The following is a 17,371-nucleotide window of genomic DNA, read 5'->3' on the forward strand; positions in this document are numbered from 1 at the left end:
AAGTTGCAGGTGCAACTTACGGTCACCATCCACGGACCGTAGGTCAGACCACGGCCCGTGCTGGTGGTCCGTGGTTCACCACTGAAACCCCTCCCAGACCCAGGTCAGAAAATTGGCTAAGTCCCGACTCACGGACAGACCCACGGTCCGTAGATCAGACCACGGTCCGTGGTCTGTGTCTATGGATTGAGACCTCATTTACCCAGCCTTTGACACAAACTACGGTCGACCAGCACGAACCGTCATTTGATCCATGGCCAGTAGGTCTGACCGTAGGTGAGGGTCAGCAGCCAGTTAACTGAAAATTGTTGATGGATCAACTTCAGATGGTCATAAATTTTAGCACAAAAAGAATTGTGTGTCCCATAACCTATGATATAATAAAATCCGACCTCCGAGTGAAATTTTATGCTCGTTTTAGTGAAGCCCTGTCCGGCAGACTCGATCGACAACTCCAATCGACGGACCGTCGATTGACCTACGGCCCATCAGTCCAATCCGTCGATCACTCCGACAACAGTTAATTCAGGGGTCTTTTGGTTTTTTCCTATTTCATTTAACCCCTAAGATATGTCGTTTAGACCCTAAACTCACTCCGAAAGCGGTTAATTCAGGGGTCTTTTGGTCTTTTCCTATTTCGTTTAACCCCTAAGATACGTCGTTTTGACCCTAAATCATGAGGTTTTAATCAGTTTAAACTTAGAAACATAATTAGAACTTACCTTAGTCAAAATCATTAATCAAACTTAGAAAAATTAGAGCATAAGAGAAGAAAAGAAGTCAAGAACCCTAGTTCAAGAACGCAGCAAGGTTCCATCAGTTCCAGCCCCGAAATCGAAAGATTTCTCCGTGGAATTCGTCACCAGGTATGTGGGATTTCACTAGTGGGTTCGTTTTGCCCAGTAGGTACCCTAGAATTCAGTAAGATTCTTGATTCCATGATTATGAATATACCTAGGGTTTCTATAATCTCAACAGATCATCATGAATTAGTTATTAAATGTTCCAAATCAGATTATCATGTTATTACATCGTTTCTCGCATGAATTTTAGAACCCCTAGCTATGCATTTCTTTAGTTCTTGAATTACACATGCTAGGTCAGATATTTTAGTTATTCAGATTTTACATGCCTCAGTTTATGAATGCATTATTATCAGATTAATTGTTGCATTCTCAGGTTGCATGTTCAGTTTCGAGCTATGCAGTATTTACAGAAATTTAGTCATAACCAGTTAACCACTTAATTCATTGGGATTAGCATAATACCGAGTTGGACTAGGGTTCAGCGTACCCATGTAGTCCCAAAACTACGAGCCACGTAGGTGTACGTCCCCTCTGTGGGCAACATCAGTTTAGTGATCACGCCAGTATGTCTCTACACCTTTGGCCGGGTGTATTGGGTCCTCTGGATGGGGCATATACATAGGACTCCACATTTAGCTCATGTGGTTTTATGTCGGTTATTAGTAGCTCCCACAATTAAGTCAGATTCTATTGCATTGACCATTTATTAGTATATTCAGTATTCAGTCTCAGCATGTTATAAATTGGTCATTGCATTCAGTTAGCTCAGTATTCAGTATCTATATCATGTTCAGATTATTTCAGTGTTTTGTTGCTTTGTTCAGCTATATATTTATTTCAGTCTTTACTCTATCCTGCATGCTCAGTACCTTTCAAGTACTGACGCATACGTGTGCTACATCTTCTCGTGATGTAGGTTCAGGTTCTCATCATCTAGATCACGCTTAGATCAATTCTCGATCTTCAGTTCAGCAGCATCAGTGGTGAGTCATCATTCTTCGAGGACTAGTGACATGCTTATCTTTATCGCTTTTAGTCTTTAGTTTCAGTTTTGCTAGATCTAGTTGGGGCATGTCCCAACATATCTAGTCAGTTTAAAGGCTTATTTCAGACATAGTTAGATTCATCTTAGTATTTTGAGTTTGATATTTCATTCGTATTAAATTCTCAGATTTGATATATTTAGTTATAGTATATGGGTATTCCCCATCTTTTCAGATTTATTTATGATTTAGCTTCCGCATCAATTTATTATCTTTAGTATGCTCATGATCATGCCAACAGGGTTAGCTTGGGATCACTTGTGGTCCTAGGTCCCGTGTCCGGGTCTCGGGGGTAATCTCGGGACATGACAATGCTTAGATATTTCCTCAGAATGGCACCACCAAAGTTCTCAGGGGTAGTTGGAGAGGATACCCACGAGTTTCTGACTTCCTGCCGTTAGCGGTTTCACGCCTTGAGGTTATTGGAGTCCAGAGGTGTCACGATCCAAGGGTACCCCCTAGACGTAACAATGCACATAATTCCCCTAAAGGCACTATGTAGGACACTTAGCATCTCATCACATAAGTAAAGAACAATACAGAGTAAAAACACATTTTCTCAAGACTTACAAATTGTCATAAAAGCAAAGCAGAAGTCTAGACATTGTCTCATTTAACCATCTATTACAATATAAGTCTCCAAATAGGATCACAACCCTTACAATAGAAATCTGAAAGTCAAATACAATGAAATGAAAGGAACAATAAAATATCACTCGTCCTTGGATCCATGAGGACTCACCACAAGCTAGGAGAATAGTCGATCTAAGCTTGTATCAAAGGAAGAACACCTCAAACACCGGAACCTACACTTTGTGGAAAAATGTAAAAGAAATATGGGTTGGTACTAAATTGCACTAAGTATGATAGTCATGCATAAAAACATGAAAATATGCTAAAGAGGGACAATTTAGTTAAAGAGCATGCACTTTATCAAGTTTGAGAATCATCATGAAAATTAGTATAAAAACATAAGCATATTCAATATATAAACCATCACATCATAATAGAAATCTACTACGAATACTCTTAAAGTCTACTTGTGCCATGCATAAGTAAGATCCCATAATCCTACCCATGCTAAGTAAAACACCTTGAGCAACCATATTTAATAATTCATCTTTTAAGTACATTAGGAATAAGCCTTAACTGACATAAACCATGTGAGCCTAACTTGGAATCTGGTGTCATGCCACACATCGAAAAACGGTGTCCTACTTGCCTAAGGTAGAACTAAATGTATTAGGTTTTAGGTGGATCCACTAGCTAAAGACCTATGAGGGCACATAGTTATGGGATACGGAAATTATTACTAGAAACCTAACCTTACTTAATGGTGGAGCTTCCATTTCATGAGATCAACCTTAGAAAACCTGCCTTTCTTAAAAGGATAGCATCTATCTCAAATTCAATATCCACTCGGTGCTAAGCATTACTTCCCACAATTACATGTTTAGTCTTGAACTGCATTTACATGCATGAATGAGTGTCTAAACCCTCCACCAAACACAATTCATAAAATAGCTCATAGATTTAATAGGTGAGAATGGACTTTTAACCTTAGAATCATCATATAGTGAGAAGAACTTTCAAATCATGTTCATTATGTGTTTATGAGAATGGACTTTCAATAAACACAACAACTAGAGTATAATCATGTTCACAAAGCATGTACACTGAGTCTACAATTATGTATAATTCTTATGTCTTACCCTTCTTGGGTCAATGATCACATTCCATCCAATACATCTAGAATTACAACATTAGATATGGATAATAACATGATTCAATTAACTCAATTACTAAAAGCACAATCTCATAATATTCTTTCTTCATCAAGTCACCCACACCAGAAGGCATAAATTGGGAAATATGGGGTTTCATGGGTTCTTGGGGAATTTTCATCATAAATCAACAATAATTCATCAATTCAATCATAATCCATCATAAATCAACCTTTTAGAACGTTTTTGGAAAGAACCCATAGGATTGAAAGCAAACCCTATCTTCTGGGGTAAATCACTAATTTAGGAGGAATTACATCTAACAACCCAAATATGCATGAAACTAAGTATTTCCCATTTTCATAGGAGGAACTAACCTCTCCAACTAAAATAATGTTCAACACAACATTGTGGAGCCAATATACAATTACTCTCAAAAGCATACTAAAGCATGTTCATCAACACATCTCATGAAGTCAAATAGGCAACTCATACCAAATGCACAACAGCATGAGGAACATAAATCATGAAAACTCATTTTCTCATTAAACATGAATTTCATCAACAATATGCATAATTTAAGGAAACCATGTAAAACACATATTTCACACATGACTTCCAAACAAGGAAATTCTAGAGGAACTACTTACCTCAAGCTTGAGTAGAAGTAGAAGGAAAGAGATTAGGGTATCGGGACTTCATATCGGCTTCAGCCTCCCAAGTAGAACCCTCAACTAAATGATTTCTCCACAAAACCTTTACGGAATCTATTCCGTTGTTTCTCAGTCTCTTGACTTTCTGGTCAAGAATCTCTACCTGAACCTCTTCATAGGAAAGTCTTTCATCAACTCCTAACCCTTCTAGAGGAATAATGGACACCGGGTTCCCAATACACTTTTTCAGCATAGAAACATGAAATAACTGGTGAACCGGAGCCAACTCATTTGGCAAGTCCAATTCATAGGCAACTTGCCCAATACACTTCAAAATTTGATATGGGCCTACATACTGGCACTAAGTTTCCCCTTTTTGCCAAACTTCATCACACCCTTCATGGGTGAGATTTTCAAATAGACCCAATCACCTACTACAAATTCTAGGTCCCTTCTTCTCACATCCAAATAAGACTTTTCCTACTTTGAGCCATTCTCAACCTTTCTCTAATGAGCCGAACTTTCTCAATAGCTTCATAAACCAATTCGGGACCAATAAGAGCAACATCACCTACCTCAAACCACCTAACCAGAGACCTACATCTCCTACAATACAAGGCTTCAAAAGTAGCCATACCGATACTTGAGTGGTGACTATTATTGTAGGCAAACTCTATTAATGGAAAGTGGTTGTCCTAATTAACCTTGAAATCTATAACACACGCCCTTAACATATCCTCTAAAGTTTGAATAGTTCGCTCCGCTTGACCATCCATTTGAGGGTGAAAAGCGGTGCTAAGCTTCACCTTAGTATCAAGCCCCTTTTGGAATGACTTCCAAAAATGTGAAGTAAATTGAGTACCCCGATCCAAAATGATGGATAAAGAAACTCCATGTAACCTCACTATCTCCCTTATATACAAATTTGCATAGTCTTCCACCCAAATGGGAAACCTTGATGGGAATAAAGTGGGCTGATTTTGTCATCCTATGAACAATGACCCAAATAGAATCATGTTGCCTTGGAGTACGAGGCAAACCCACAATAAAATCCATATTGATCTCTTCCCACTTCCAAGTGGGAAATGGTATATTTTGCAATGAGCCTCCCAGCCTTTGGTGCTCAACCTTGACTTGTTGACAATTAGGACATTTGGCTACAAATCCCGCAATATCTTTTTTCATTCCATTCCACCAATAGACTTCCCGTAAATCATGGTACATCTTGGTGGCTCCTGGATGAATAGAATACCTACAACTATGAGCCTCCTCTAAAATTTTCTCTAGTAACCCATCTACATCCAAAATGCATAATCTACCTTGGTACTTAAGTACCCCATCTCCCCCTTGGGTGAAAGCCTCTACGAACTTATTGAGTACCGATTCTTTCAATTCCATTAATATAGGATCAAGGTCTTGTTTAGACTTCACATCCACCACAAAGGACGATTCAGAGCCATTATGAGCTGTGAAACAACCCTTGGCGAAATCCATTAGTTGGACACCTACCCGGGCCAATCTATGAACATCTCGGACGAACTCTTTCTTTTCATCTTATATATGAGCCACACTTCCCATGGATAATCTACTAAGTGCATCATCTACAACATTAGCTTTGTCGGGGTGGTAAAGGACACTAGTTTCATAATCCTTCAAAAGTTCCAACCAACTTCTTTGTCAGAGATTCAAGTCTTTTTGGGTAAACACATATTGAAGACTTTTGTGATCGCTAAAAACATTCACATGGACCCCATACAAATAGTGTCTCCATTTTTTCAAAGCAAACACAATCGCCGCCTATTCGAGATCATGGGTCGGATAATTCTTCTCATGTACTTTGAGTTTCCTTGAAGCATAGGCAATCACCTTACCATGTTGCCTTAGCACACATCCCAATCCCACTCTAGAAGCATCACAATAACAACAAAGCCATCCATACCCTCCGGTAAGGTCAATACCGGAGCGGAGGTAAGTCTATTTTTTAATTCTTGGAAGCTTTTCTCACAAGTATCCGACCACTCAAACTTAGCCTTCTTTTGAGACAAATCCATCAACAGAGAAGCAATGGAGGAAAAACCCTTAACAAACCTCCTATAGTAACCGGCCAAACCCAAAAAGCTTCTAATGTTAGGGGTCTAGGCCAAATCTTGACCGCATCCATCTTCTTAGGATCTACCTCAATACCCTTACTTAGCACATTATGACCAAGGAAGGCTACGGACCTCAACCAAAACTCACATTTACTAAACTTCGCATATGATTAGTGGTCTTTAAGGACTTGCAATACAATCCTCAAATTGTCCATATGTTCACCCTCACTCCTTGAATAGATCAAATATCATCGTTAAACACAATCACAGGCATATCAAGGTAGTGCCTAAACACCCTATTCATTAGGTCCATAATTGCAGTCGGTGCATTAGTTAGGCCAAATGGCATCACAAGGAATTCATAATGCCCATATCTAGTTCGGAAAGCCATCTTGGGTATATCATCCCCTTTCACCCTAGGTTGTTGATTGCCCGAACAAAGGTCAATTTTTGAGAAGTAGTTAGCCCCTTGGAGTTGATCAAACAAGTCATCGATTCTCGAAAGGGGATATTTATTCTTTATGGTTACTTTGTTCAATTGGCGATAGTCGATGCACATTCTAAGAGACCCATCCTTCTTTCTAACAAACAACACCGGAGCACCCCATGGAGAGATACTCGGTCGGATAAAGCCCTTGTCTAGAAAATACTTCCATTTCTCTTTCAACTCTTTCAACTCGGATGAAGCCATTCGATAAGGAGGAATGGAGATAGGTTGTGTATCCGGCAGAAGATCAATGCCAAAATCTATTTCCCGCTCGGGAGGAATGTCGGTCAAGTCATTGGGAAAGCCATCTAGAAATTCATTCACCACGGGAACCAACTGTGGAGAAGGGGTTTCGAACTCAACATCCCTCACCCTAACAAGATGGTAAATGCACCCTTTCGATATCATTTTCCTAGCGTTGAGACAAGAAACAAATTGACCTCTAGGGAAAGAATTCCCCCCTTTCCACTCTAAAATTGGCTCATTTGGAAATTGGCATTTGACAACCTGAGTCCTACAATCTTTAGAGGCATAGCATGCATGCAACCAATCCATCCCAAAAATCACATCAAAATCTAACATGTGTAACTCCACTAAATCCACCAAAGTAACTTTATGAGACAAAGAAATGGGACAACTTCTATAAACCTTCTTATCCACTATGGACTCACCAACCGGGGTAGAAACCAAAAAAGGCTCCAATAACACTTCGGGGAGTATTTCAAACTTCATGGCCACAAAAGGTTTCACAAAGGACAAAGTGGCACTGGGGTCTAACAAAGTATATGCATCAATAGAAAAAACTTGTAACATATCGGTCACCACATCTGGGGAGCTCTCTTGGTCTTCTCGGGATCGAAGAGCATAAAAGTTGTTTTCCTTTTGAGCATTAGAGTTTGAACCACTTCGAAGAGTTTTCTTATCTTATGTTTTCTTGTCCGTAAGTGTTGGGAAATTCTTCAATTGATGGCCACTCTTACCGCAACCATAACAAACACCCAAACCGGGTAGACATTTCCCATCATGTTTCCTACCACATTTGGCACAAGTAGGCTTTGCCATAGTAGTTCCCTTATTATAACCTCCTTGAGGCGTAGGATTAGACACCCTATCCTTGTTGACCATTGGAGATGCACTAGAAGAACCTTGGTTTAAACCTTTGTCGAACTTGCCCATCAGACTTAGCATTGGAAAAGTTCCCATCACCTGTTCTAGCCCTCTTTACCTCCCTATTCATTTTCTTGAGCTTTTTCTCCTCAATTTGTTCGGTATGGACCATATGACTTGAAATATTCATACTTGGGATAAGCATTGTCGAACGACATTCATTGACTACCAATTAGGACACTTCCATCACAAACTTGTTCATAATAGCCCTTTAGTCTGCCACCATGATTGGAGCATACTTGGAAAGTTGGGTGAACTTGAGAGAATACTCTTTCACACTCATACCCCCTTGATGAAAGTTAATAAATTCTTGCATCTTTCGTTTCCTCAACTCTAGGGAAAGAACCTATCAAGGAATGCTTCTTTGAACACCTCCCGATCTATGGGAGCCGCTCCTATTGGCCTCTCACCCTTCCATTGCTCATACTAAACTTGAGCTACATCTTTTAGTTGGTAGACGGCTAGCTCTGCCTTCTCCTCCGAAGACATCCCATAGCACCAATTATCTTGCAAACCTCATCAATAAACCTTTGGGGATCCTTTTCCACCTCGGAACCAAGAAACTCGAGGGGATTCATCCTAGAAAAATCCCTTCATCTAGAAGACATATAATTTATGTGAGTGTTCACTCAGGGCCCATTATCTCTATTGGCTTGGGCTTGAGTTGTCACGGCTTAAGCTTGAACCGTCATGGCTTGGGTCAATGTTAGCAAAGTGGACCTAATTTCCAATCCGTCATAGCCCATTATTCGGAGCTTGATTGCCTTGAAGAGCTTTCTCATTCACATTGTAACCCTCTGCTCTTCTTGCGTTAGCCCTTCTTGTATTCATTTCCTGAAGACACAAGAGAAGGATTAGGAGAGGGACTTTTATAGAGTTAAACTCTAAGGCACAACTTAAGAGTAATGAAGAAAGTGAAATTTCCTAACATCGTATAGCCTCTTATTCATAAATGTGGCACTCTTCATACTCATGAACAAGACTCTACTAGACGTGGCTTATGAGACATCATCTTAGAATCATTCTAAACCTTTTGCTCTGATTACCAGGTTTGTCACGACCCAAGGGTATCCTTTACACGTAACAAGGCACATAATGCCCCTAAAGGCACTATGTAAGCCACTTAGCATCTCATCACATATGTAAAGAACAATAAAGAGTAAAAACATATTTTTCTCAAGTCTTAAGAAGTTTTCATAAAAACCAAAGTAGAAGTGTAGACATTGTCTCATTTAACCTCTATTACAATCGACCTCTCAAAATAGGGTCACAACCCTTACAATATAATTCCAAAAGTCAAATACAATGAAATGAAAGGAACAAAAAATTATCACTCGTCCTCTGATCCATGAGGAATCATCAGAAGCTATAAGAATAGTCGATCCAAGCTTGCATCAAAGGAAGAACACCTCAAACACCGAAACCTACACTTTGTGGAAAAATGTAGAAGAAATATGGGTTAGTACAAAATTGCTCTAAGTATGATAGTGATGCAAAAAAACCATGAAAATATGCTAAAAAGGGACAATTTAGTTGAAGAGCATGCACTTTATCAAGTTTGAGAATCATCATGAAAATTAGAATATAAGCATATTCAATATATAAACCATCACAACATAATAGAAACCAACTATGAATCCTCTCAAAGTCTAGTTCTGCCATGCATAAGTAAGATCCCATAATCTTACACATGCTAAGTAAAACTCCTTGAGGAACCATAGTTAATAATTAATCTTTTAATTACATTGGGAATAATCCTTAACCGACATATACCATGTGAGCTTAACATGGAATCCGGTGTCATGCCCCACAGCGAAAAGAGGTGTCCTACTTTCCTAAGGTATAACTAAATGTATTATCTTGTAGGTGGATCCACTAGCTAAAGACCTATGAGGGCACATAATTATGGGATACAAAGATTGTTACAAGAAACCAAACCTTACTAAACGGGGGAGCTTCCATCAAATGATATTAACCTTAGACACACGACCTTCCTTAATGGGAGAGCCTCTATCACAAATTGAATATCCACTTGGTGCTAAGCATTACTTCCCACAATTACATGTTTAGTCTTGAATTGCATTTACATGCATGAAGGAGTGTCTAAACCCTCCACCAAACACAATTCATAAAATAGCTCATAGATTCAATATGTGAGAATGGACTCTCAACCTTAGAATCATTATATAGTGAGAAAAACTTTCACACAATGTTCCTTTTGTGTTTATGAGAATGGACTTTCAATCAACACAACAACTAGAGTATAATCATGTTCACAAATTCTCATGTATTACCCTTCTTGGGTCAATGATCACATTCCATCCAATACATCTAGAATTACAATATTAGATATGGATAATAACATGATTCAATTAACTAAATTACTATAAGCACAAGCTCATAATATTCTTTCTTCATCAAGTCACCCACACTACAAGGCATAAATTGGGAAATATGGGGTTTCATGGGTTCTTGGGGGATTTTCATCATAAATCAACAATAATTCATCAATTCAATCATAATCCATCATAAATCAACCTTTTAAAACATTTTTGGAAAGAACCCATAAGATTGAAAGCAAACCCTAACTTTTGGGGGAAATAACTAATTTAGAAACTGAATTTGGAGGGACTCCATGGATGAAAATTATCCATGGATCAACTACTACCATACCTCAATGAAAAATCCTCACGAAATTGAGTGGAAAAGGCCTCTACTTCAAACCCTTGCTTGATCTTCTTCTTCTTCTTTCTTGAGATTTTCTAGAATGAGAAATTTTATAGAAGATGAACTTTTTGGAAATATTTTGGGTTTTTCAAAATTATTACTTAACTTCGGTGAGTTTGACTTAAAAATATCTTATATAGATAGTGCCCCCAAAACGACCCCACTCCCATTGGACTAAAACGTGAAGTCCCTAAAATGCCCTTCATTTTAAGTGGGCTGCCAGGGACCACGATGGGCTCCACGAGCCATGGTCATGATTATGAGTCGTGGTCCCATCCGTGGTCTTAAGGCGGTAGATAGTCACTTATGCCTTAGGCTCACACGCCCAAGGCAACTCCACGAAGGGCTCCAAGAGACTTGATCAAGACCACGAGTCGTGGTCCCTCTTGGGGACTTGAGGCAGTGGCTTAGCTACTAGTCTCCAACTCCCACACCACTAACTCCCTTCCACGAGTTGTGGTCAACACCACGAGTTGTGATGAGGAGCACTTCTTGGCAGCCTTTGGGGAGCTACTGCCTAGCCCTTCACGGGTAGCCCCACAGGGCGTGGTGGCCACCATGGGTCGTGCAAACCCTCGTGGAGGTGGGGCAGTGCTTTGGTCAAGTTTCTTTTGCAGCCTTTGCCCCCTTTCCATGAACCTCACCCAATTACCTTGGCCCTTCACCTTAACTCTTAATGTTAACCCTCACATTTAGGCTCTAGTTAAACTATTATTTTCCGGAGTGTTACACGAGGGGTAGATTTCATAGCCTATTAGTTTGACGGACTTGTCAGGCAGTGGTGGTGGAAATATAAGGAGACTAGGCCAGCCGGGTCCCCTCTAGTGTCTTGGACAGAGTTTTCAAAGGCCTTCCTAGCTAGATTTGTTCCCAGGAATCTTAGAGATAGGCTCTGCGATCAGTTTTTAAGGTTGGAGCAGGGCTCCATGAGCGTGTCTGAGTATGAGGCAATATTTTAGGAGCTCTCCACATATGCTACTATGATATTACCCACAGAGGAGGAGAGGATCCGGTGTTTTGTTTGAGGTCTTAGGACCCAGTTGCGGGTTGAGACCCATTCTTTGGTAACAGTGGGCCGTTCTTTTATAGATATAGTTGATCACGCCCATTCCATCGAGTAGTTTCGTCGTGAGGCCTTAGGGGGCAGAAAAAAGGGATCCGGCATGAGGGTTGATTTAGTGGACCCCGTTACAGGTTTAGATATTATCAGGGCATGCCCCGGCAACAGTTCCAGCAGGATTAGTCTAGCCGACCGGTACAGGCCTCCCTCCATGCTTCAAAGGGTGATCAACACCAGCAGGATGCCTTCGGTCAGGGTGGCCCTCCCTATATTTTAGGACAGAAGGTGAGAGATGTGAAATTGGCTGTTTCAGGTCTGACTGGTTCATCACATTCAGCGGTTCAGAGTACCAGGCCTTCATATGTGGGTACTACGGGCCGTAGCAGTTGCTACTCTGTGGGCCGGTCTTCCTAGAGGTGCTAAGATTGTGGCGGGTTAGACCATTGATCCAGAGATTGCCCTAGGTGGAGGGCTAGGCCTTCCACTTCCCAGACAGCTCGATCAGCTCCAGCAGAAGCAGCAGTACCCCCAGCCAAGGGCAGGGACCAAAGCCATGGCCGTAGTGGTGATCAATAGGGCTTCTAAGGTGGCTCCCATGGAGGCAGGTGAGACGGTAGAGGTAATACTAGAAGGGGAGGCCGTTAGGGCCATTTCTATGGTGCACCGGTGAGGGCCGAGGCCGAGGCATCAAATGATGTTATCATAGGTATTTTTTCTTATGTCAGCAGTCAACTTCAGCTTTATTTGATCCGGGTTCCACTTATTCCTATGTATTTATATATTTTGCACCCTGATTGGGTATGAGTCCTGAGCCTCTAGCAGAACCGTTGCGTGTCTCGACTCTGGTAGGAGATTCCTTATTAGTGGATCAGGTGTGTAGATCTTGTGTGGTCACTCTACACGGGCAGGATACCCGGGAGGACCTCATTATGCTTGATATGATTGATTTCGACACCATCCTAGGCATGGATTGGTTAGGCCCTCATCATGCGGTTTTGGACTATTATGCCAAGACCATTACCTTAGCCATGCATGTCATACCCCAGGTGGTATGGCATGGGTCTTTTAGTCGCACACTGGTTGGGATTATGTCTTATGTTCAAGCCTTGAGGTTAGTAGCTGGGAGGTGCTTAGCCTATTTGGCTTATGTACGTGATGTATCTAGCGAGGCCCCCTTTGTTGGCTTAGTTTCGGTGGTTTGTGAGTTTCCCGACATATTCCTTGCTGACTTGCCTGCCCTACCCCCGGAGAGAGATATCTACTTTGCTATAGACTTAGATCCGAGCACTAAGTCCATTTGTATCCCACCCTATTGGATGGCCCCCGCAGAGCTTAATGAGCTTGATATTCAACTTCAGGGTCTCCTGGATGAGGGATTCATTCGGCCCAGTGTATCTCCTTAGGGTGCCCCCGTTCTGTTTGTTAAGAAGAAGGACGGGTCTATGAGGATGTGCATCAATTACAGGAAGCTAAACACGGTGACGGTGAAGAACCGTTACCCCTTACCTCTCATTGATGACTTGTTTGATCAGCTCCAGGGCGTTGTTGTGTTTTCTAAGATCTACTTGAGGTCCAGGTACCATAAGTTGCGGACTAGGGCATCGAATATTCCTAAAACCGCATTTAGGACTCGTTATGGCCATTATGAGTTCCTAGTGAAGTCTTTTGGGCTGTCTAATGCCCCTGCTGCCTTCATGGATTTGATGACCCATTTATTCAGGCCCTATCTGGACTCCTTCATTATAGTTTTCATCGATGATATTCTTGTATACTCACAGAGCAGAGAGGAGCATGCGCATCATCTGAGGATTGTGCTCTAGACATTGAGAAACCAGCAGCTTTATGCCAAGTTCTCAAAGTGTGAGTTTCTGTTGGAGTCTGTGACATTTCTGGGGCACGTAGTGTCCAAGGATGGTATTATGGTGGATCCGATAAAGATTGAGGCAATTCGTGGTTGGGCTAGGCCCACTTCTGTGACTAAGGTTAGGAGCTTCGTTGGACTGGCTGGATACTACTGGCGTTTTGTTGAGGGTTTCTCCACTATTTATGCACCTTTGAATCGATTGACTCGTCACGGTGTTCCTTTTGTGTGGTTTGAGGAGTGTGAGTTGAGTTTTTGGAGGCTCAAGGAGTTGCTTACTACCGCTCCTATCCTGACCGTTTCAGTTGAGAGCGAGGGCTTTACCGTATATTGTGATGCTTTCGGTTTTGGTCTAGGGTATGTTTTGATGTTGCGGGGCCGCGTTACTGCTTATGCCTTCTAACAGTTGAGAGTACACGAGCGCAACTACCCCACTCATGATCTATTGTTGAGGGCGGTAGTATTCGCGCTCAAACTTTGGAGGAACTACCTATATGGGGTTCACTGTGACATTTACACCGACCACCGCAGCCTACAGTACATTATGATTCAGAGGGATCTTAATTTTAGGCAGCGACGCTTGATTGAGTTTCTGGAAGATTATGACCTCTCTATTCTCTACCTTCCATGCAAGGCGAATGTGATAGCTGATGCCTTGAGCCGGAAGGCAGGGAGTATGGGTAGCTTGGCTAACTTACCTACCGTGGAGCGGCCCTGACTTTAGACATTCAATCTCTAGCTAACACGATGATCATATTAGATATTTCAAACTCTATGCAAGTATTGACCTTTATCGGGGCTTAATTCTCACTATTTGATCTGATCCGTGCTAGAAAGTACGAGGATAAGTCATTAGCAGCCCTCAGAGACCAGGTGTTATAGGTTGATGGTGGCTAGTCTACTATAGGCTTAGATGGGGTTCTCCGGTTTGACGACCGTTTTTTTGTTCCTAGAGTTGGGGGCTTGATTCAGTTGATTCTTCATGAGGCCCATGATTCCAGATATTCTATTCATCTGGGCACAGCAAAGATGTATCAAGAGTTGAGGCAGCATTACTGGTGGGACGGCATGAGGAGAGATATTACTGTCGCCTTAGTTGCCAGCAGGTGAAGGCCAAGCATCAACGGCCTGGTGGAGAGTTTAAGAGATTACCCATTTCTGAGTGAAAATGGGAGCCTATCACCATAGACTTCGTGATGTGATTTCCTCGAACTCCTAAGGGAATTGATAGAATTTGGGTCATTGTTGATCGATTGACCAAGTCTGCTCACTTCCTCCCAGTTCGATCTACATTCACTGCAAAGTGATTGGCCCGTGTTTATATTCAGGAGATAGTCCGTCGCATGGTGTACCGGTGTCCATCATATCAGATCGAGGGTCTCAGTTTAAATCCATATTCTGGAGATCATTTCAGAGAGAGTTGGGCACCAGGGTTGATGTCTGCACTTCTTTCCACCCATAGACCGATGGCTAGTCGGAGCTTACTATTTAGGTCCTGCAGGAGATGTTGTGGGCCTGTGTGTTGGAGTTTGAGGGTCAGTGGGATCAGTTTTTTCCCTTGGCGGAGTCTACATAGAACAACAGCTACCACTCGAGTATTCAGATGGCCCTGTTTGAGGCCCTATATGGTAGGCGTTGTCCCACTCCAATTGGTTGGCCATACAGTACAAATTTACTCCAGGAGGCTTTGGCGAGAGTTCGGGTGATCCAAGATAGGCTGAGGACAGCTCAGAGCACGCACCAGAATTATGCCGACCGCAGGCGTCATCCTTTATGTTTTGGTACTGGTGACCGGGTGTTCTTGTGGGTGTCGCCCTTGAAGGGTGTGATGAGGTTTGGAAGGCGGGGCAAGCTTAGCCCCAAATATATTGGGCCTTTTGAGATCCTGAGGAGGATTGGTGATGTTGCCTATGAGTTAGCCCTACCTCCTACATTTTCAGCTATACACCCAGTTTTGCATGTATCGATGCTATGCCGGTATATTCTAGATGAGTCTCATATGCTACAGTACGATTCAGTTGAGTTGGATGACAACCTGACCTTTGTTGAGGAGCCGGTAGCCATATTAGCCAGAGATGTTCGTCAACTCCGTTCCCAGTCCATTCTTGTAGTTAAGGTCCAGTGGTGACACCGTCCAGTCGAGGAGGCTACTTGGGAGACCGAGCAAGAGATGTGGGAGAAGTTCCCCAGCTTATTTGAGCCTCAGGTATATCCTTATCTTTACTTTCGCGGACAAAAGTTATTTTAGTAGTGGATGTTGTAATGACCCTCCAGGTCATTTCTATGTACCCGCCTTCTTTTCATCGGTTAGAGCTTTCCTACAACGACCCCAAGTCATTTCTGATTTGCTGGCACTGACATTTTGATTGCCTAGTCATTCATTTGGATTTTGTGCAGCTTTCTGTGTTTTAGAGGCCTTAAAGCTTGAAAAGTGACTTTTAGTCAGTTCATCAGGAAAATGGCCTCAGAATGGAATTCTAACAAGTCCATCAGTTCTGTAATGGTCAAATTAGTCTAGAAGTATTGTTGACTCGAGTCCAGAGGCTTTCGATGCGAGTTTAAACCATTTTTAGCGTTTTAGACTTGAAAACTAACCAACGGTTGACTTTGGTCAACATTCTTGGAAAACGTGTCTGAATGAAATTGTTTACAGCGCAGTTAAACTCGGAATGTCGAGTTTTTCCTAGAACAACCTTTAATTCGACTCCCGAGGCCTACGAACTAATTGTGAGCCCCTCGGTGGATTTTGGTTTAAAATGGCCTTCGGGAGTGGGACCCACTTTTTATCGAGATGACCTCTGATGGAAATTTAAACTGTGCCGTTGAGTCTAGAATGTCGGATTTAGTAGGGTAACATATCTATTTTATTTTTATCGGGTTCCGAACGAATCCTGAGCACCCCATCGGAAATTTTAAAGTTGGCATAAAAAATCAGCTTTTTAACTGATATATATAGCTGGTGCAGGCCATTTCAGCCTCATTTCTCAACTTCAAACCTTCATAACTCTATTATTTCAAGTCCGATTTTACTGATTCGAAGGTCCATCTTGTGGTGTTTTTCACAAGGAACGCATTGGCTAGCTCGGAAACTTATTTCAGGTCTCCGTTTGAGGTAAATTTTGTGAAATACCTACTGCCACGACACTTTTTGTGAGCTTGATTTTGGGAATTTTTTAGAACCAATATCTTAGCCATTTTAGTTCCGATTTCGGTGATTCTTGGGGCTATCTTGAGTGGGTTTTCAAGGAGAACGTGTTGACGTTGTTGGAATTTCTATTTGAAGCTTTGTTAAAAGTAAGAATTATGTTTTAGCTGCTGCCATAGCTCATTTTCGAGCTCAATTTTTGGGAAACTTTGGAAAATGATTTCTTGGACTTTTTAGGTTCGAATTTTGTGATTGAAATGGCTAGATTGTGGTGTTTTTCATGAGGATCGTCATGGTGTGGTTGGTTTCAGCAGTTCGGCCCTCATTTCTTGTAATTTCTTGTAAATAGAAGCTGCCATTGTTGTTCATTTTTAGTGTAATTTTGGGTTTTTCATTGCATGTTCGTGTTGGACTGTTCCGAACCCCAAATTGTGTTCCAATTTGTAACACAAGTTCGGAGAGCTGTTTAGAACTTATTTTGGGGTTAATTTCGCAATTTCTGGTGCAGGTCCCACTTCCCCATTTTTTACCCCAAAATTAGTCCACCTCTGTTTCTTGCGAATTTATTGTCTAAACGACCGTAACGACGTTGTGATTCTATGTTTGAC

The 17,371-nt window shown here is 41.6% G+C and overlaps 1 protein-coding gene across 1 annotated transcript; it reads left to right on the top strand.

The window, feature by feature from the left end:
- The first annotated feature begins 13,199 nt into the window (after positions 1–13,199).
- Positions 13,200–13,577, top strand: LOC107062235 (RNA-directed DNA polymerase homolog). The gene has a single exon (XM_015312632.1). The coding sequence runs from the start codon at positions 13,200–13,202 to the stop codon at positions 13,575–13,577; it is 378 nt and encodes a 125-aa protein (XP_015168118.1).
- Positions 13,578–17,371: the final 3,794 nt, after the last annotated feature.

Source organism: Solanum tuberosum, unplaced genomic scaffold, assembly GCF_000226075.1.
Source record: "Solanum tuberosum cultivar DM 1-3 516 R44 unplaced genomic scaffold, SolTub_3.0 scf00211, whole genome shotgun sequence".
In the NCBI taxonomy this organism is placed as follows: Eukaryota; Viridiplantae; Streptophyta; class Magnoliopsida; order Solanales; family Solanaceae; genus Solanum; species Solanum tuberosum.

Excerpts from the sequence above, each read along its gene's own strand:
- LOC107062235 (XM_015312632.1), top strand. The coding sequence starts at position 13,200 with ATGAGGATGTGCATCAATTACAGGAAGCTAAACACGGTGACGGTGAAG.